Source organism: Eumetopias jubatus, unplaced genomic scaffold, assembly GCF_037043125.1.
Source record: "Eumetopias jubatus isolate StellerSeaLion01/CBP00866 unplaced genomic scaffold, mEumJub1_p1.0 scaffold_8, whole genome shotgun sequence".
NCBI classification, from domain to species: Eukaryota; Metazoa; Chordata; class Mammalia; order Carnivora; family Otariidae; genus Eumetopias; species Eumetopias jubatus.
In genome coordinates, this window is record NW_028274814.1 from 73,601,765 (window position 1) to 73,622,261 (window position 20,497).

The 20,497-nt window shown below is 40.7% G+C and overlaps 1 protein-coding gene and 1 pseudogene across 3 annotated transcripts in view; both read left to right on the forward strand.

The window, feature by feature from the left end:
- Nucleotides 1-8,680: 8,680 nt before the first annotated feature.
- TMEM117 (transmembrane protein 117) overlaps nt 8,681-20,497 on the forward strand; it is a 452,362-nt gene continuing 440,545 nt past the window's right edge. For 2 of the 3 annotated variants that reach the window (XM_088025581.1, XM_028123175.2), the window contains exon 1: nt 8,681-8,957. In XM_088025581.1, the coding sequence (XP_087881707.1) occupies nt 8,681-8,957 (277 nt within the window). The remainder of the gene's footprint in view (nt 8,958-20,497) is intronic. The other variant, XM_028123176.2, reaches the window with a different exon arrangement.
- Nucleotides 10,097-10,351, forward strand: LOC114224125 (NADH dehydrogenase [ubiquinone] 1 alpha subcomplex subunit 3 pseudogene; annotated as a pseudogene).

Below are 20,497 nucleotides of genomic sequence, written 5' to 3' on the forward strand. Positions count from 1 at the left end.
TTATTAAGAGTATTGACTTTGGGGTCATACAGAGATACTTCTGCTGTTTCTGCCAGTTGGCAGCTGTGACTTTGGGCAGATTATAACCTTTCTGAGTCTCTATTTCTTCATTGGTAAGTCCAAAGGGTTGGTATAAGGACTAATTGAGGTACTGAATGAAAAGCGCTTGCCCGACCCATAAAAAGCACTAAAAAAATGTTAATTTTTATCGTGTTGTCCATGTCCGCTTCAATGGTGTCCATCTCAGGAAATGGCAGGTCCATTCTGGCTTTTGCCAGGCCATGTCCACACCCACTCCATCACGTAACTCTTGTCAGCTCTTCCTTTATTTATGTATTTATGTATTTAAAAGATTTTATTTATTTATTTGTCAGAGAGAGAGTGCACAAGCAGGGGGGCTAGGCACAGGGAGAGGGAGAAGCAGGCTCCCTGCTCAAAGACATGGGGCTCTATCCCAGGACCCTGGGATCATGACCTGAGCCGAAAGCAGACACTTAACCAACTGAACCACCCAGGCGCCCCTCAGCTCTTTTAAATCTTTCTAGAAGTTCATACATTTCCAACCATTAGACAGAGTAGCCCCTCTAACCTGTAAGCCACACAGGCCACTCTCCTGCTTCCCATCTCACATGGGGTGAAAGCCCACATGCACATGATGGCCTTAAGGCCAGATCCTGGCAGGCCACATGACAATGGGATGCTCCCTTGCAGACCTGTTGAGGTCTGCACCCGCCCATATCCAGTCATAATAGTTTCTTTGCTATTCCTTAAATTCACTGATCATGCACTCAGCACAGGTCTTTGCAAGGTTTTGTTCTCTGTGTCTGGATCTCTGTTTCCCAGATATCTGCTTGCCTCCCTCCCTTCTTTCAGGGTCTCTTTTCAAATGTCCCCTTATAGTGGGGCCTCTTCCAACTTACGTCCCTCCTGACATTCCCTATTAACTTTCTCCATCAACTTATACTTTTCTAAAATATTATTGATCCTGGTTTTTTTTCTGCTTAATGTCTCTTTCCCTCAATGAGACGATAAGATGCAAACAACAAGGGTGTTGTCTGTTAGTAACCCTCATGCGTAAACCGGTGCCTGGCACAAATAAGCAGTTGGTAAATATTGAACAAATGAATGATGAATGTTGTCATGGAATTAACAAATCTGGAATTCATCACTTTCTAAATATGAATTTAGATAGGTAGCTTAAGCTTTCTGAGCCTTATTTTCAATATTTGTAAAATAAGGACAACATTCATCCTTTACCTTGTACAGTTGTATTAAAAATCCTTTAACTCTGAGAATAACATATAAAATCTTCCAGTCAATGTAATGTATAGTTGATATTACTTTCATGCTCATTTTTTTTAAGATTTTATTTATTTATTTGACAGAGAGAGGGAGACACAGCGAGAGAGGGAACACAAGCAGGGGGAGTGGGAGAGGGAGAAGCAGGCTTCCCGTGGAGCAGGGAGCCCGATGCGGGGCTAGATCCCAGGATCTCGGGATCATGACCTGAGCCAAAGGCAGACGTGCTTAATGACTGAGCCACCCAGGCGCCCCTTCATGCTCATTTTTAGTGGGAATGACCATGACTCAGTTGTATTTTAAATGGCCTTCGTGGTAGGAAGTACCTGGAAGTGAGCAGGCACTTTACAATGAAATCTCCTCCAGTCTTCACTACAGTGCTCTGAGGGAAGTACTTTTATTGGGATTTTACCGGTGAAGAAATGGAATCTCAGAGAGGAAGACTTTGCCCAAGATCACAGAGCTGGTAAGGCACAGTCAGGTAGAACTGGACCATATTCCTCCCACTACACTAGGCTGCCTTCTGAAAAACAGATGTTCCAGATTCCTTTGAATCATTCTAATATCATTCTTTTTTTTAAATTTTTTTATTGTTTTGTTAATCACCATACATTACATCATTAGTTTTTGATGTAGTGTTCCATGATTCATTGTTTGTGCATAACACCCAGTGCTCCATGCAGAATGTGCCCTCTTTAATACCCATCACCAGGCTAACCCATCCCCCTACCCCCTCCCCTCTAGAACCCTCAGTTTGTTTTTCAGAGTCCATTGTCTCTCATGGTTTGTCTCCCCCTCTGACTTACTCCCCTTCATTCTTCCCCGCCTGCTATCTTCTTTTTTTTTTTCTTAACATATGTTGCATTATTTGTTTCAGAGGTACAGATCTGTGATTCAACAGTCTTGCACAATTCACAGCGCTCACCATAGCACATACCCTCCCCAATGTCTATCACCCAGCCACCCCATCCCTCCCACCCCCACCACTCCAGCAACCCTCAGTTTGTTTCCCGAGATTAAGAATTCCTCATATCAGTGAGGTCATTTCTAATATCATTCTAATGGTGTGATTTTGCCCACTAAAAACACTAAGAAGTAAAATGTGATATAAATATAGGAGGCTATCTTTATTTATCTTTTAAGGAAATAATATTAAACAGTTGAAAGCTGTGTCTGCCCTTTTGACCTTCAATTTTAAAAGCAGTTATCCCATGTGCCTGGGTGGCTCAGTTGGTTAAGTGTCTGCCTTTGGCTCAGGTCATGATCTCTGGGTCCTGGGATCAAGCCCCACATCAGGCTTCCTGCTCAGGAGGGAGTCTGCTTCTCTCTTTCTCTCTCTCCCTCTGCCCCTACCCACTGCTCATTCTCTCTCTCTCTCTCAAATAAAATCTTTTAAAAAAATTAAAAGTGATTATCCTTGGGATTAAATGAAATGATTGTAAGAAGTATTCTGTGAACTGCAAAGAACTTTACATGTAGTGTATAATACTATAGTAGAACTAGGTAATTGAAGAAAATAGCCTTTAACTTTGTCTTGTGCAAATACAGCGCAAAACTGCCCAAAGTACAGCTGTATGCGTCGCAAAGTGCATCCCACAAAAAGTGAAGTACAGGAAGAATTTTAAAAGTTCTTTTTCAAAAAATTGGATTCAAGATGCTTGAAATAAAGTCCATACACTTGGCATAGTCATCTTTAAAAAACTCTTTAAATAAGAGCTAAGAGAGGTTACAGGTGAATTTTCAGACATAAATACTAAGGAGCTTCAAAAAATTTGGAGAGATTATTTTTTTATCTTAGGATAGTACTCCACAATGGGAATGATCTGTTTGTGGTAACTGGTTAGGTCTTACTAGATGTTGAGACCTACATTAGCAGAACTGTGCATTCAGCATGCTCTGCTTGGCTGGTGATAGTGTCTTTTGCATAGCGTATTAGTTCATCAAGGACTTTTCCATATGCATCCATAAATTTTTAAAAATGAGGTGATATACTCCATCTTGATCCTGTTTGCCATTATGTGAGAACTGTTGCCTGAGCCAGGGTCCCTGCTGAGAAAAATGGAATTCACCTTCCTGAAAGCCTTCAATGTTTTCTTTTATTTGTAAAGGCCCTCATAAGTAATGAAGGCAGGGAGGGTCCTCTGCTTCAGTTAAATTCTTACAACACTTATTAGGGCATCTATGTTGCTGGAGCCTAGGACCTGATTATCTTTTACTTAAACTGTTGAAGTTGCCTATAAACTTAGTTTCCCCACGTTCATTATGCCCCATGCCAATTTTTCATTTTCTAAGCTGACACAGAAATCTTTCCCAAACTCTGTTCCAATTGGTTCTATCACTCTTCAGTTCTGAAACTTTTCATTCTCTATTCTCTATTCAGTAAAATACAGAACAACACTTTTGCATGATCTTCCTTGAATTGGCCCCAAATTATCGTGACCTCTCTCAAGATACCTCAAAGGCTCTGTGTGCCAGCCACCCAGAACTGCAGACGCACCTCCCTACCAGAAGGTCTCTCCTTTGTCTTTGCTCAGTGTCCGCCCGACTGGAGTATCCTTACCTCTTTTTCCTTCTTCCTTTGCATTCCTGTCCATTCTGAGCCTTTTGTATCAGCTGACATGCAACACTTGTAGTAAAATGTGTGGGATTCCTAATATCTACTATAAATATTAGTCCTTCTAGAGTTAGAAACCATGACTGATGGCCTGTGGATTTGTGTAAAGTTCCAGCCTGTCATTACCACCTTCTTCAATCACTGCTCTAACGTGGAAAAGCAGAGGCTTCCAAGATATTGGTAGCCACATCTACATAATGATGTCATTACTTACAAGAGCGAAGTGGATGGGTGGATGAATCTAGCTCTCAGATGCAGTGCTCTTTGAAGGCATAGTTGGAAAATCACAGAGTGAGCATCAGTAACGCATTGCATAAGAACAATCAGACCAACTCAACTACTTACGCTGATGCTCAGAGAAGAACAAAACTCAAGCAATCCTGTCATCAGTCACATGACCAGTTCTTTCTGATCATGCTTGCAAGGTCCACTGGAATAGTATTAGTAGACTCGTTCATCCTCAAGCACTGCGAATCTTTTATATCAGACAGCTTTATTCTCAGGAACTTTCTAACCAACATGTTAACGGGCAAGATTTTGGAATTTGTCTACATGTGGGAAGGTGTGGTATAGAGTGTTAAAGCTTGATGGCTTGGATTTGAATCCTGGCCCTGGCACAGACAACTTTTGTTATTCGGTACAAGTTACTAAGCCCCAGGTCTCAGTTTCACAATTGGTAAAATAAGAGTATTTTCTTCATTGGGCTGCTATGCAATTTCATACAATTTGAAAAGCTCCTGAGCATAGTGTCTGGTATGTGGTAAATACTCAATAGATGTTAGCTCTAGTGATAATGGTGATAACGCAGAAGGTATGCTGAAATGAGATGTTGGGTGGGAGCACATCGCGGCTGCTGGCTGAGCCAGTGTGGTTGTTTTGGGGTCTCAGTGCTTTTCTCCTTTCCTCTGTTAGTGGAAGCTAATGGCAGGTTGCTCTGCCTTCTCATCTCACCTGAACAACAAGGAGGCTTTTCTTTCTAAGTGTAGCACTCACCGCGTCCAGTAGATGTTCATTGATTGCCCACTTTGAGCCTGGCCCTGTGCTGTGGCCCGGAAGTGAACAGCCCTTCCCTGAGCACCTAATGGCCTAGTGAAGGAGACATACACATAAGCCCATAATTTTACTGTCATATACTAAGCACTAAGAGAAATCACATTTATTTAAGATAAAAACTCAGCTAGGGTGGCAGAATTGAATTTAAAAAAATTAAAAGGGTTTGCAGACTATGTCCACTGTGCATAGTCCATTTGAACAAGCTCAATCCTGGATTATTAACATGAGAGTCACTGAATGATCATATTGCTTCATGTGAACTACAGAGGTGAAAACAGTTTTGGCGCTCTGGATACCTGGTACTGAAGGCTGAGATGAGTAGGCAGGCTTTGGGTGACTTTGTGGGTGAAATCAGGAAGTGGGGATATGTAGAAGTTTTATTCAAGTTATTATGTGGGTTTTGAAATTTGGGACCCCCTGGAAGATACCCCTGCAACTTTGGTATATGAAGCAAGAATAAATATCAGCCACATGTAGCATAAAATAGAAAGACCAATAATTCAGCTAGTATCTAAGTCACTGAATCTGTTAGTAGAAATAAAGAATAGGCTATAAACCCGATGGGAAAGGTTTTATTGGAAGAAACATTTCTAGCTTTGTGATATATTAGAGAGATCAAGGGCTAGGAATGAATTTGGATTCAAATGCTGGTTCTTCCACTTACCGGATACGTGAATTAAGTAAGCAGCAACATGGGGGTGATGGCAGCATTCTTAGATTCCTGTGGGAATTCAGATCTATACAAGGGCAGGATTGTTGCTCAACACTGTAGTTGTCTCTCTTGAAAAATATGAATACCGAAGACGAACAGCTGTCTCCAAAATTTTTTGAATGTCCTAAATCAGTTTGGGTGCGTGGACATTACATAGCCCACAAAACAAAATTCTAAAGTTAAAAATAACAATAGTAAAATAAGTATATGCTATCCCTCCACAAAGCATTTATTAAAAAAACAAGGCCTTATATATTCAATGTTCTAAATCCTGCCGCCTTGCTTGAGTGTGGGTGGGGGGAAGGGAGGCGGTGGGGCAGTCGAGCCAGAATTGCCCACTTGTGAGAGAAGCAACATAGAAACCTGTTAACTTTTTCTTTTTCTTTCTTTTTTTTTTTTTTGGGAGAGAGAGAGAGTGCACTTGGGGAGGGGGCCAGAGGGAGAGAGAGAATCTTAAGCAGACTCTGGGCTGACCGCACATCTCAATTGGGGCCAGGTGGGGGGTGGCGGGAGAGCTGGGAGGGGGCTCGATCTCACCACTCTGAGATCTTGACCTGAGCTGAAATCAAGAGTCAGGCACTTAACCACCCAGGCACCCTGAAACCTATTAACTTCTTAAATGATACTCCTATCCTATTCTCATAGGCATCTAGAAATGATTCCTTGCTTCAAGACTCATTGGCCTTCAGGTGATTTCTGTGTATTCTGTTGTGGTAGTGGTCTTTAGACATTTCTAAAAATGTTGCATGAAACCAAATTGACAACCCATTCTGGCATCCTTGTATACTGAATATCATGAAAATTTGCATGATGCTCATTTTTGTTCTTCACCACTTTGCTATCTTTCGTGTGAGAACCAACTACTGCTGTATTAGGTACTGAACCTCACATTAGGAAAAAAAATCTTTCTAAAGTCACCATTCCTAAGCTATCTGAGCTACAGCCTCTGGGGACAGATATTTCAGAGTATTCACAAAGATCACAAGGGACTTGAAATTTCTTAGAAGGTTTATGAATCCAAGGCACAGCGACTCTTCATTTTGCTGAATTACACTGCCCGTCATTTTGTGTGTTTACATTGCTTTTCTAAAATAGTGACGACAAGTCTTTATTAACTTAGATTGTGGGTTTAATTGATATTCATCACCCTAGACTATTGGACAGGGACTTGGGAGCCTTGGAGCCCATTCTCAGGTCTTCCATTGACTTAGAGTTACTTCAGGCTTGTGGCTTGATCTTTGTGCTTTTAGCCATGTGTAAAATGAGAATATTTATCAATGGGAAATTTATCAGTTTCTCAAAGTGCTTGGGATTGGTGAAGGGTTCTTTCACTTACATATTTCTTCCCTGGGTTATAGAAGTATACAGTGTAGAGTTAATATAATCATCTCTAGAGAAGAATATGTGCGTAGAAAGCAGGCAAAGGATGACATCCCTGGGGCTGGGCCCTGGGTCTGCCTTCTAAGGCAGGGAAAATTCCTGGAGTTGACTGGGCTGGCTGACTTCAGAAGCTCAGATCAGAGCTCTCCTGCTGACTGACTTTGGGCAAGTTACATAATCTGTGTGAGCCTCAGTTCCCTCCCTGTGCAATAAAATGATGGGAATGATAATGATAGTATTTCAGAGGGTTGTTATGGTGAAAATGAGATAATGATTCATGTAGACATCCAACACAGAACCTGGATGTCACATGCTTTAGGCTATGTAAGGGTCCTTTTTTTTCCCTCCTAGTTCTAAACAAATTGAGAAAGAAGAAAAAAGAATTGGCAGATGTCAATGCAATTACCACCTTTATTGTTCTTTTTTAAATCTCAGCTTTTATTCAGCTTTGTGGCTGCAAACAAAGAGATATAGCTTCGTCTGAGTACCAAATGGGTTCACCAAAACTGAATGTCAGAATTGGATAGACTTAATAACAACCAGTCACAGGTTTGGTGGACCTCACGCAGGCTTGTGTTCTTGGTAGGAAGGCTGGCTTCCAAAGAGGAAAGAGGAGCTGAGCAAGACTTTGGAGGTGGGTCTGGACATCAGCATTTTAAAAAAGCTCTGTACTCTGAATGTACATCCAGGTTAGGACCCACAGCTGGAGGCATATTATGTATTTTGCAATGCCTCTATGCCTTTCCAAATGCCAAGACTGAGCATTCTTCCCTTCTTCACTGGGGGAAAAAAATTCCTACTAATCCTTCAACCCTGAATTTGAGTATGTCCTTCTCTGTGAAATCTTCCCCTTTTCCTTACTTCACACAAGCAGAATTGTCCAATCGCTCCTGCATGTAAGTAACTACTGTACCATAGACTTAGCTCTTTCCTAAAACTTAATCTATGTTGAGGCTACTTGACAATTAGACTATGAACATTTTTATAAAAGTCCATACACGATGTATAGAAGATGGTCTGAGAGTGTATCCACCAAATTATTAGGGGATCCTAACTCTGAGGAGAAGGGTATGCGCAGAGGAGGATGTTTATTTTTTGTTAATATGTGCTCAGTTTACTCCTACATTGCTTTCATTTTTAAGTGACTCTCTATTATGATTGTAACCGAAAAATAGTTATCTAAAAGAGGAAAAGTATTGTGTTGCCTTTTGCTCTGCATTTCCTTCGGAGGTGACCTCTACAGGTCATCTCAGTCATTACCCCGATTTTGGACAGTGTTTGCATTTCCTTTCTCATCTCCCTTCTGCCCCTGCTCTTTTGTTCTCCTTCTACCCCATTTGCATTTCCCTTCTCATTTCCCTTCTGCCCCTGCTCTTTTGTTCTCCTTCTCCATGTGGTCAGAGGTATGACTGGATGGTGTTGAAAGACAAATTTACTTTCCTCGATCTCAGACTTGTCTTGGTGCCATAAGTAGGTGCAGGTAAAATCTTTTCTAAATACCTCTTTCTTGAGCTGTTGTAAATCTGAACAGATAATAGGTGGAGGAAGACTATTTGTTTTTCTGCTCTTACCCTGTGTATCTTTTCTTCTACAGGTCAACAACAGAATTGAAGTTTTGAAGGATGGGTAAAGACTTTCGTTATTATTTCCAGCATCCCTGGTCTCGCATGATTGTGGCTTACTTGGTGATCTTCTTTAACTTCTTAATATTTGCGGAGGACCCAGTTTCTCATAGCCAAACAGAAGCCAATGTTATTGTTGTTGGAAACTGTTTTTCGTTTGTAACAAATAAATACCCTAGAGAAGTTGGCTGGAGGATTCTGAAGGTGCTTCTATGGCTACTGGCCATTCTCATAGGACTAATAGCTGGCAAATTTCTGTTCCATCAACGTTTGTTTGGTAAGTACCCATGAAATGTAATGTTTATAATTATTGAACTCTGTTCTTTAAGATAGAGCTCTGATATTTCTAAATGCCAATTTAGGATGCATTTTAATTTGCCCTCCAGCCTTAATTTGCTTCGCACTGTTGGAGCTAGGTTCTTCCACTAGTCTCTGTTCAATGGTGTACTTTTCTATGGCCTAAGGAAAATTAATGAGGTAAAATTAGCACTAAACTTATTTTCAAAAAATGGCTTTAGACCTAAAATTAATGTGTGTAATCTTATTTAGAGAAGACATGAAAATAGTTCTTTTCCCTATATTATCATAAAGAGTTTGCCTTCATGTCACACCATATTTTCGTTAAAGTAATTTAACCACGGTTCGTATATTTATGTATGTTGTACATTCTGGGAATTAGAGTGGTAACTCTAACTTTTTACCCTCCTTTTTTTTGAACATTGGCTTTTAGGATGTTTATTTTGAGCCTATTCAACCACAGAATGATTAGTGCAGAATCCGTTGGTAGTATGCAATAGACAAAGACACTATTAGTTTAAGCTAAAAAGGTAATTTACTAGGATACTGGGATATTTCACAGAGACCAAGGATAGAATTCATTTTGATAATTGGGATAAATGGAACCTGGGACTTGAATTCTATCAGGATCTTCTTTGTCCCAATTTCTCTAACATATCTGTTTTATTCTCTGTTCACACTGAAGATCAGTTTACATCTGCTCAGAGAGACTGGCTTGACGCTCTTGGTCCCAAAGTTTTGACTCTCGGAGAAGAGACTGATGTTGACCCAGGTTGAGTGTGTTTTCCACCTTTCGCCTAATTGATTTTGTCAGGACATGGGTGATATTTACCCAACAAATATTCATTGATCACTTATTATATGCCAGGAACTATTCTAGAGAGTGAATCAAAAACCAGGGACTAGGGATGCCTGGGTGATTCAGTTGGTTAAGCGACTGCCTTCGGCTCAGGTCATGATCCCGGGGTCTTGGGATCCAGTCCGCATTGGGCTCCTTGCTCAGTGGGGAGCCTGCTTCTCCCTCTGCCTGCTGCTCCCCCTGCTTGTGCTCTCTTTCTCTCTCTCTGACAAATAAATAAATCTTAAAAAAAAAAAGTCCTTTAGGCCGCTGCGACCAAGATGGCCGGGAGACTTGCCACCTCCCTCAAGGATGCCTGGGCCAAGGAGCAGGTGCCGGTCATATCCTTCACCATCGGGGGCCTCGCTCTAATTCTGCCCACCCTCAGCCTCTTCACCAAATATGCCACCATGATCAACCAGGCCACGCCCTACAACTATCCAGTGCCCCGCCGAAATGATGGGAACATGCCCGATGTGCCCAGCCACCCCCAGGACCCCCAGGGCCCAAGCTTGGAGTGGCTGAAGAACTTGTGAGCACCCCCAGTGACATGGAGGAGGCCCCTCCCCTGAGCCAATAAAATGCGAAAAGCGACCCCCCCCCAAAAAAAGTCCTTTAGGGGCACCTGGGTGGCTCAGTCGGTTAAGCGTCTGCCTTTGGCTCAGGTCATGATCCCAGGGTCCTGGGATCAAGTCCTGCGTTGGGCTCCCCGCTCAGCGGGGAGTCAGCTTTTCCCTCTGCCTCTGCCTGCCACTCTGCCTACTTGTTCTCTCTATTTCTGTGTCAAATAAATAAATAAAATCTTTTTTTTTTTTTTAAAGTCCTTTAAAAAAAAGCAGGGTCTATGACCTCATAACAACTTACATCCTGCAGGAAGGAGAAAGACACTAAACAAATTAATGTATAATATGTAAAGAGGTGGTAAATGCTGGGTGGGGGGGTGGGAAAGAAAGTTTTAAATGCTGCTGGGCCAATTAGAAAGATAACTTAGTAATAAAACATTGAATTTAGTAATTATAAGATCATAGGTGACACAGTGTGGGTATTTTCAATCTAGAAGCTTGGTTAGAAACAGATGGCAATGGTTTAAGGAAAAAACAAATTAAAAACATAGATAGACACACATAGTATTACTTATATATTCTTCTCAATCTCTACTCAAACTATGGTCATCTGTTTCTATTACATAAATTTATAAAATGTACATATTTTATATTTTTTATATATATACATAGTTTCAAGAAGTTTGGTGAGGAAATGAAAGGAGATGGGAAGTAGCTAAAAATGTAAGAAGGACCAAGGAAAGATTTTGTTGCTGGTGGTGGTGGTGGTGCTGGTGTTGAGGAATGAGATTAATTTATCCACTTGTCATTTGGGGGAAAGAGCTAGATTGAAATGAAGATAAATACATGGAGAGATCTCTAAAGGCTTCTCTACTTAATTTAATTTTATTTTTTTAAAGATTTTATTTATTTGAGAGAGAGAGAGAAAGCAGAGAGAGAGCGCGTGCACACGAGTGGTGGGGAGGGGCAGAGGGAGAGGGAGCAGCAGACTCCCTGCTGAGCAGGGAGCCCGACGCGACAAGGGGCTCCATCCTAGGACCATGAGATCATGACCTGAGGAGCCAAAGGCAGATGCTTAACCAACTGAGCCACCCAGGTGCCCCCTCTCTGCCTTATTTATGACTTAGGATACATTTATGACTTAGGATTTTTTTTCAAGGTAATTTATTTTTTATTTTTTATTATTTTTTAAGATTTTATTTATTTATTTGACAGAGAGAGACACAGTGAGAGAGGGAACACAAGCAGGGGTAGTGGGAGAGGGAGAAGCAGGCTCCTGGCTGAGCAGGGATCCTGATGTGGGGCTCGATCCCAGGACCCCGGGATCATGACCTGAGCCGAAGGCAGACGCTTAACGACTGAGCCACCCAGGTGGAAATGGTGGCCTTAGCGAGGACAGGTTGAGAGACCCCGGTTCCTCAGAAATTGTCATGAAAGAGATAAAGGTTTGTATTCTAATAGGTACCTTGGGGTGGAGGAGTAGAGAGGTAAATGGTGATCTGATGATCTGTATTTCGCTATGAAGAAGGAAGAGCTAAAGATATATGTGGAAGGATTGGATGATGCAAGGGGTTTAAGAAAGTGGCTAAGGTTTGGAAGAGCAACCCTCTGGAGTGTAAATGCTAGCTGACTAGGGACAAATAAAAGGGTTACTGATGATCACCGAGGGCTGTTGGAGTTAGCCACTATAAATTGAATGACATCGGTCTGAACTGCTAAGCAGTTTTCTTTATGAGAGCTCAGTCACCTGGAACAGAATTTGAGAGTGATTCATCTGGGTGGGGACTGCCCAGGCTTGCTGTATTGGAAACAAAGGATGGAAAAGAAGTGGAGGGTTCTAATAAAAAAGTTATTGTTTTGATTAAAATGGGGTCTGGCTGGGCATGGAAAGGAGGTAAGGAAGATTGATGGTCTGGGAGGAGCGGGCATGGACTGGAAGATTGGGTGAAACTGCACAGGTGAAATGGAATTAAGAAAAGGGAAAGGATTTATGGATGTGGTGAGATGCCATGTTGTAATGAAGGATAGCCATTCTTCAGTGGTGATTCCCAACTACGGTGTGGCCTTTATGAGTGCCGAAGTAAAGTGCTGAGACAGGTCTTGACAGAGAGGGTATCTAGGAACTGGGTGTTAGTCGGGCCATCCACCAAACACTGAACAAGCATGGTGTTGTGCATGACATTCATAAAGATGCGAGAGGTTAAGGGTGGGGGCTGAGTGGGAGAGGGTCAGTTTCCAAAAATGGTTCAGGAGTGCTGGCCGACAAAATGCTAGATGTCTATTATAAGCAATGACTGGATGTGTTTGTGATCCATTCAGGAAATTTGCTCAGTGTAGAAAGGTAAGGCAAACTTTAGACAAAATATCCAGTTTGGAGAAAAGTTATCTACTTATATTGAGATTGAGAATCATATGGTCAAAGTCATGGTATTATTAATAATAAGGGCAGATCATTTGGTTCTGTAATTTCTATACTTAATGTTATTTTATTATAAAATCTTATGTTTTATACTAAAATCACATTTCATTAATGGCTTAGTTTTTAATTCTCCTGTTGGTATAAATAATTCAGCCCTGAAAAAATCACTCTGGATTTCAAGTAGTATGTTGAGTACAAATTATTTTGAGATAGTGCCAAAGTATGTCTTATTTTTTTTGCTTACTATAGGAAAGATTCTATAACACAGTTAGCTTTATCACTTCTATTTGGCAATTTTCTTTTTTTCTTACTAAAAATCTGTAAAATTATGTGGGGTATTAGAGAAGGAAATCTTTTGCAAATCTTGGTGATAAGTGGAAAGATAACTGGATTCTGGATTGAATTTTCTAATGAACTCCAAACTTGTCTTCTTCTCTCTCTCTCTTCATCTCCCTTCATGGCCATTATGTCTTCCTTTATTCACAAAATGGTAATCTTTTGCTCCTAGTAGTTCTGTCTTCTTCAGTTAATTCTGGAGTTTTGCTACTGGAATAATTTTTCTACATGGCTAGATGGCTTCTGTTACCTACAAAATAAAATCTATACTCTGATTGATATCCAAAGCTCTTGATGATCTACTCCTGCCTGACTTCAAACCTGGTCTCTTAACATGCCAGCCACACTTTTAGAATTATTTGCAGGTCCTCACACCTGCTGGGTTCTCTCATGCCTCTGTCTTTGCATATGCACCCCTCCTTGTGCATCATGCTCAAGCCCCTCCTTGTTAAACTTGGTTGATTTCTCTTTTTTCCTTTACCTCCAAGTTCAAGCATTACCTCCCTTTTGACACTTTTCCTGACTCCCTCCTGTCAGATGTTGTCTTCCCTCCAGCTCCCACTGTGTCTACTTGCAACAAAGAATGTACAGCATGGTGCTTGGGAGCTGACAGCCATACAGCATTATGGAAAAGAATCCAAAATTTAATGCCAGCACAAACATTGTTCTTATTGGCCTGGAATGTGATAAATGTTTCCATCCTTGTTCCTAAATAACCAGCATTAATACATAATTCATTTTTTTAAGAGGCAGTTTGCAGGTGCAAACTTGTGGTGGGTGGTGGTGATGCCACGTGGTGGTGGTGTGTATGTGGGGAGGGGTGGGATTGTTAATTGCAAGCACAGAAATTCTTGTTATGGAAATTGGAATGGTTTACAAAATAATCAGAATCATTTTGTGGGATCAGTTAAACAGCTTCCTTTTTGTTAATTCTCCGATGAAATGCCAAGTAAAAATATTGAACAGAATGCCACTATTCCTTCATTGCCCCTTTTATTTCATTAACTTGTGAGTCTTCCCTCACTTATTTTATTATGGAAAAATCTCTTCCCTAGTAGACTCCGGAAGGAAGGTACCTTATTGCCCAATTAAAGCATGCATGAGGAAGAGTGATAAATCTATGAGCACATAATTTAATCTACTTTGTTGGTTAATTTTATTTTTATGAGGCATAAATATTAAAATTCTGTGGCTTTTGAATTAACTGCATGAAACTGCCTCATGATTTATAATTTGTAATGGGAATTGTCCCAAACAAAAATGGTGACTCTTGCAAATTGGAAATTGCATGTTATCAGGAACACAAATGATTAAATACATTTTTAAAAAGATTTTACTTATTTGTGAGAGAGAGAGAGCATGGGAGGGGAGTGGGTCAGAGGGAGAAGCAGACTTCCCGCTAAGCAGGGAGCTCAATGCTGTAGGACTCGATCCTGGGACTCCAGGAGCTTGATCTGAGCTGAACACAGTTGTTTAACCAGTTGAGCCACTGAGGCGCCCTGATTAAATGCATTTTAAATTACCCCATGTCACCTTTGCTGTATGACTGGAATAACATGAGAGAGTTGGTTTTCCTACATTAGCACTAAACTTTTATGGTTTCAGACTGATCACAAATCCTAAATTTCCCAAATGTAGAAAATAATTTAGGAACACATGGGAAATCACAACTGATACATTTCATAAAAATTTCTGTAGGTTTAACACTGAATCTTGTTGAGGTGAATATTACATTTGGATTTTTGAAAATCAAATTCCATTTGAATACTCTCCCAGTGCCTCTCTTTTCCAATTGTGTGGATGATTCCATTGTTTAAAAAAATAAGTATAATGCATCCTAGGCTTTTGGAGAATTATACATTATACATTGGAGAAACCCATGAATAGAAAAATCGAAAGATTTCTGATGACAAGACTTATATTTCTGATGATAAGACTTATATAAAGAAATAAGCTTGATCAAGAAATCATTTTTATTCCAAAATGGAATTGAAATGATTTACAAAAACATATATGTTTAATGCAATAGGAATAGAAAATGAGTACCCTGCTGTACAGTCTTTGTTGCAAGTAGACATAGTGGGAACTGGAGGGAAAACAACATCTGACAGGAGGGAGTCAGGAAGAGTGTCAAAGGGGAGGTAATGCTTGAACCAGAAAAGAGAGAGAGTTAAATATGTTTTGATTTCATGAGGTGTTACCTGGTTGGTTTTGAGCTTCCTTGCAGCCTGGGCAAAAAAGGAAATGTGATATATGCCTTTGGATATTAGAAATGATGGAAATTGCATGTTTCACAAGGGAATCTTTCTTTGCACTAAATTTTGGAATTTCCTTGCCTTAAATTCTGGTAAAGAATTTCTTTTTTCTTTGGTTTGTATGGGAGACACTGAGTGGCAAAGGCAGAAATAGATTTCACATTCTTGTATCTTAAAGCAAACTTTCATAAAAGTTTAGAGTGTAACTTTTAAGCAGAAAAGCAATTCTATGATTTTTTTTTTTATTCCCTGAAAGTAATTCTGTGAAGTGCAGAGTGATCTAAGAAGTGCCTTCTGATTGGATAACTTTATACAAGCATGAATCTTAGACCATTAAGATTGTGACAAATGTATTTCTTAAACAAACTGCTCTTGCTATTTGTCTTCCCTATTTTCTTCTTGTTTCCTAACTTGTGCAGAGAGCCTTTATTAGTTGCAGTTTTCTTAACATGGATGGAGGGCAGGGGGGCAGGCTGACTTAGGATGAGTTGTCAGGGATAGGATATGAAAATGATTCAGAACGTGTTAGGATTGCACAGTTCCTTTTTAAAAACAGACATATTTGTGTATATAGTTATTTGTATAATTGTTTCACTAATGTCTGGTTTCCTAGCTATACCAGAAGCCTCACGAGGGCAGGGCTTACGTTGTGTTGCTTATTGTTTAATCCTCGGTGCCTGAACCAATGCCTGGAACACAGCAATATTTGCTAAATTTGAATGAATAAATAAATTAATGCTCTTTTGTCTTTTACATTGTTGTATTTGCCAATGTTGCCTTCTTCTTGTAAACTATAAAAGGGTATTTATTAGTTCATTCATAAAATATGAGACATGGTCTCTGCTCTCAAGGAGTTTAAAATCTGGTTAAAGAGACAGGATACATATGCATGAAAAATTAATTACTTTGATAATACAAGGAAGTGCATATCAAGTATCCAATGAATAGTCCAGACTGTGAGAGTTATGGGAATTCCAGAAAGTGATCATGTTGGGCCGGGAAGGTGAAAGAAAGCTTTGCTGCCAGTGTGGGATCTAAGCTGAGGCTGAAGAGTGAGGGGGATGAAAATAGTCAGATAGGATGCAAAGAATTCAGTTCAAATTTCAGGTCATGGGGTAGATGGTGTGAGCCAAAGAGATGAAAACAACTTAGCTTTTTTTGGAGTCGGGAAAAACGGGGAGGAAGTCATGCTCATTTTGAAGGGAGTGAAAAGTCTGCTTGAGGAAGGAGCAGGAGATGTAGCAGAAGGGTGGGTTAATTCTAACTGCTTCCTTTGGTCTGGAAGTGTCAGTCTCACCCTTTGGACTTTATCTCTTCCAGTGGCGGATGATGACAAGGTTCTCATGAAGCAGAATGAAGCAGGATCTAGTGGGAATTGGAGAGGGGCAGGGGAGGGGAGTAGAAAGGGAAGGAGGAAGGTATTTCTGGAGCCTCTTGCAGCCAGTCGGGCCACTCTGGCCTGGGGGTGGGACAGTGGGCGACAGGATGGGCACATGTGGAACCTTGTGAAGCTTCAACAATTGATGGGATTGAGGTGGTGAGACTAGGGTGAAGTTACAGGTGACTAGGAGATTGTGTGAGTGACTCAGGGAGTGGTTATTTTATTTTAAAAAATAAAAGAGGAATTCATTAGGACAATGCAGTTTGAGAAGATGATGCATTTAGGAAATGGTGGGTTGAGGTAATGAAAACACTGGCAGTGGACCCTTTACCTTGAATAGTGCTCAGAACAGCACAGGACAGGTTAGCTGAACTGAATCCAGGCACACCATTTCTTATCCAAACCTTGAGATCAGACATGTTTCAGAATTCAGCGCTTGTGCCTGTGTTTGGTAGCTGGCCCTAGGGGGCCGAGGAAATACTCCATTATCAAACACATTGGCATAACTGCAGCTGGATATATACGTATTCAAATGAAGTGGTGTAAATAAATAAAGACTATAAACAGCCTCAAATCAGTTCGGGTTAGGTTTTGCTGCTAAGTGAATGAATTCAGGTTTGGTCAGGTTTTGCCAAGGAATCAGTTTACAAAGATGAGAGTCTGGATTTCAGCATTACAGAAATGGATAATGGACCTACACTTGATTATAAGCCACATTTCATATACATGTTTGGTGCCCCCAAGATATTCAGCTGCAGAGAAATCATGATGTTTTTAGAAGCCTGTGATTAACAAAAGAAAAAGAAAAAGAGTGGTTTGACTGATAACTAGACATCTATAAAAGAAGAATGAATATTGAAAGGGGATTTTCCTTGTGTTGATATTGTGAGAAATATTAACGAGTTTGCTATTTTCTGTATACCTAGGTCTGTTTTAGTTGTAGATAGGAAGTTCTGAATAAAACATTCTCAATACATCCAGAAATTTGAGAAGACAAATTCTATAATTTTTTTCTTTTGTTTTATTTTAACACAAAGGCCGTTTTCCATAAAATACCAAGTAACTCAACAGTGTTCTACCATTTAATGAATTGAATAAAGCTAAATGCTTGTTTGTTTCCTGTTGTCTTAGCTTTAAGTCTAGTCCGAAATTCTTTTCTTTGTGTTTGAGCTACGCATATGATTTTATCATTTCAAAATAGAAAAGATTCAGATGTCCCGGAAAGTGTGGGCAAGATAGTGATGGTGATATAGGAGTATCAGAATATGAAGAAACAGATTTAATCATACATTTAGGAAGGAAAAGCATTACTTTAATGTAATGGTATGAATGCCATTACATGGTATTCCATTAGTGGTATGTTACAACCTCTTTTGTGTTAATTTGGGATCTGAATAGCTGAATAGTATAAATGACCCTCAAATTTATCCTGATAGTTGATAGTACGTTAAGAAAATGTGTATTTATTACACACATTATATTGTCAACAGTTGATTATTTTAAGTATTGTACTCTCAAATAAGGACTTCCTTTTGGAGGAATTACTTGAACAAATGCCGTTTACGTAGCTAAGTGCTACTTAGAATATCTGTAATTTTAAGCTTTGTCTTCTCAAAAGACTGTATTTAGTACTCATGAGGGTCGTTATTCAAATGTTGATTACCATCTTCCATTCTCAACTAATGTATACCGAGTGCCAGAACATTCCTTTCTTTTCCTCTTGAGTTGTCAACACACAATTCCTTTCTGAAAAGTAAAATAATTTTAGTAAGAAATAACTGCAGAATTCAAGGGAGAGAAACATATTATTCCAATGCTTGAGAAAAATAATGAGAGAGCAAAAAGCAAAGCTTTTGATATGAGAGGTTCAGAAAGGCAAGCTGGGAAATGATTGATATTTAGCATTAAAATAATCCCCAAGGAACACCCTCTTCACAGGTAGATTTGAGGTCTAAGAGTTGGTGAACTCGGTAGCCCTTTACAAAAAAACTTGTGCTGCATTGCCGCTTTCTCTTCCGGAGCAGGAAAGGAAGCCAGGGCTGGAAATGCCAGGCACGGGGCCATTTCCTCCCGCACCTCCTTATTAGGTGCCTTCATTAGTTTGCAGTGCAGGAAGTTGTGCATCCGTGAGCACGAAAGGGCAATCAGCGGCAGCTTTCCGTGTGATAGGATTGTCTGGCTGCTCCAGTTCCCGTAGGACAGAGGATGCAAACACTGCAAAAGTATACCTCAAGGACTTCACAAAACTAACTCAGGTTAGAGAATTGTAATTAAGCTATTATTAACCAGGTAGCTTTCTGGATACTTTTTACTGTGCTTGATATAAATGGATCATCAGAGGCGAAGGCACCCTTTCCTCACCAGGTCCAGTCATTGCCTCCATTTCCTCTTCTCCTTTCCCACCTATTGGAGGTAAAGGTAGAAATTTCTTATGAAAGTGACTATCCGGGACACCTGGGTGGCTCAGTCGGTTAAGCGTCTGCCTTTAGCTCAGGTCATGATCTCAGGATCCTGGGATCGAGTCCCGCATCAGGCTCCCTGCTCAGCGGGGAGTCTGCTTCTCCTTCTACCTGTTCTGTCTGCCACTCCCCCTGCTTGTGCACGCTCTCTCTCTCTGACAAATAAATGAAATCTTAAAAAAAAAAAAAAACAACTAAAAAAAAAAAAAGAAAGTGACCATCCAGTGGAATTGTAGCAGGCAGATTCCAAGCATGTGGTGCAGAGAGAAACCACTTCGCTGGTGAATGAAATAGAAGTAGCCAGCGTGGAACTTGACAGTTGGTTAAACAATATATAGTCGCAATAGAAGTGAAGAGTGCTTGATCCCTTGATTCATTTAAAACCACATTGATAGAGATGGTTTATTGTTCAAATAAAGGGTCAACAGGCCTAAGTGGGAGAGGAGTGTGATTTGAGAGGACACTGACGAATAAAAGTTTTCCCTGGTTTGATTTCTTTTCTTCTTTATTAATTCCTAAAACTAGATTATTTCTTAAAGATAGTTTCACTGGGTTAAAGTATTACGCTACTTGGGAGGTAGGATGAACTAACAAGGATATTAATAATTTTTCCTTGGGAGACCTAGGTCGGAAGGGTACATGTTGGGGAGGTGGGAGAATGTAGGAGAATGTTCTGAGGTGGTTAACTGTGCAGGATTGCTCTTGCTGTGCTGGATTCCAGATAGAAGGAGGGAAAGCAAGGCCATTGGAAGACCTAGGGATCCACGGAGTGGGGGGCGGTGTCAGGCTGGAATAAGGACACGTAGCCTCTCCAAAGACAAACTAGCAGTTTCCAGGGGTGGCCTTCAAGCTGGGTGTTGGATTTTGAGGCTCGTTGGTGCTCAGAGCAATTCTGTTGTTTTGATGTGTGTTTCTGTCATGGCCGTGGCCCTGACCTGTTGTTGACGGTTAAACAGAAATGTGCAGGGTTGATTTGGCCGGCTCCAAGGTCATAGCAATAGCCAGCAGTAAAATTGGAACATAAACTGAAGCCTCCTGATTCCCAGACAGGTGCCTTTTCAGGTCTCCCAGATGGCGAGCCCCCAGCAGTCGAGCCTGGTCCGCCTCGGGACTGGGTTGTGCTAGGGCCACTCCCTACAGCTTTGCTCCACTTTGTGATGGGGATTTTTTTCTGGCACCATCTCCCGCCTGCCCGGCCTTCTCTTTCGGGTAAAGAAAGTCATTTTGTTGACCCTGCAAGCAGTTGTCCAGTTCCAGGACAAAGCCTGT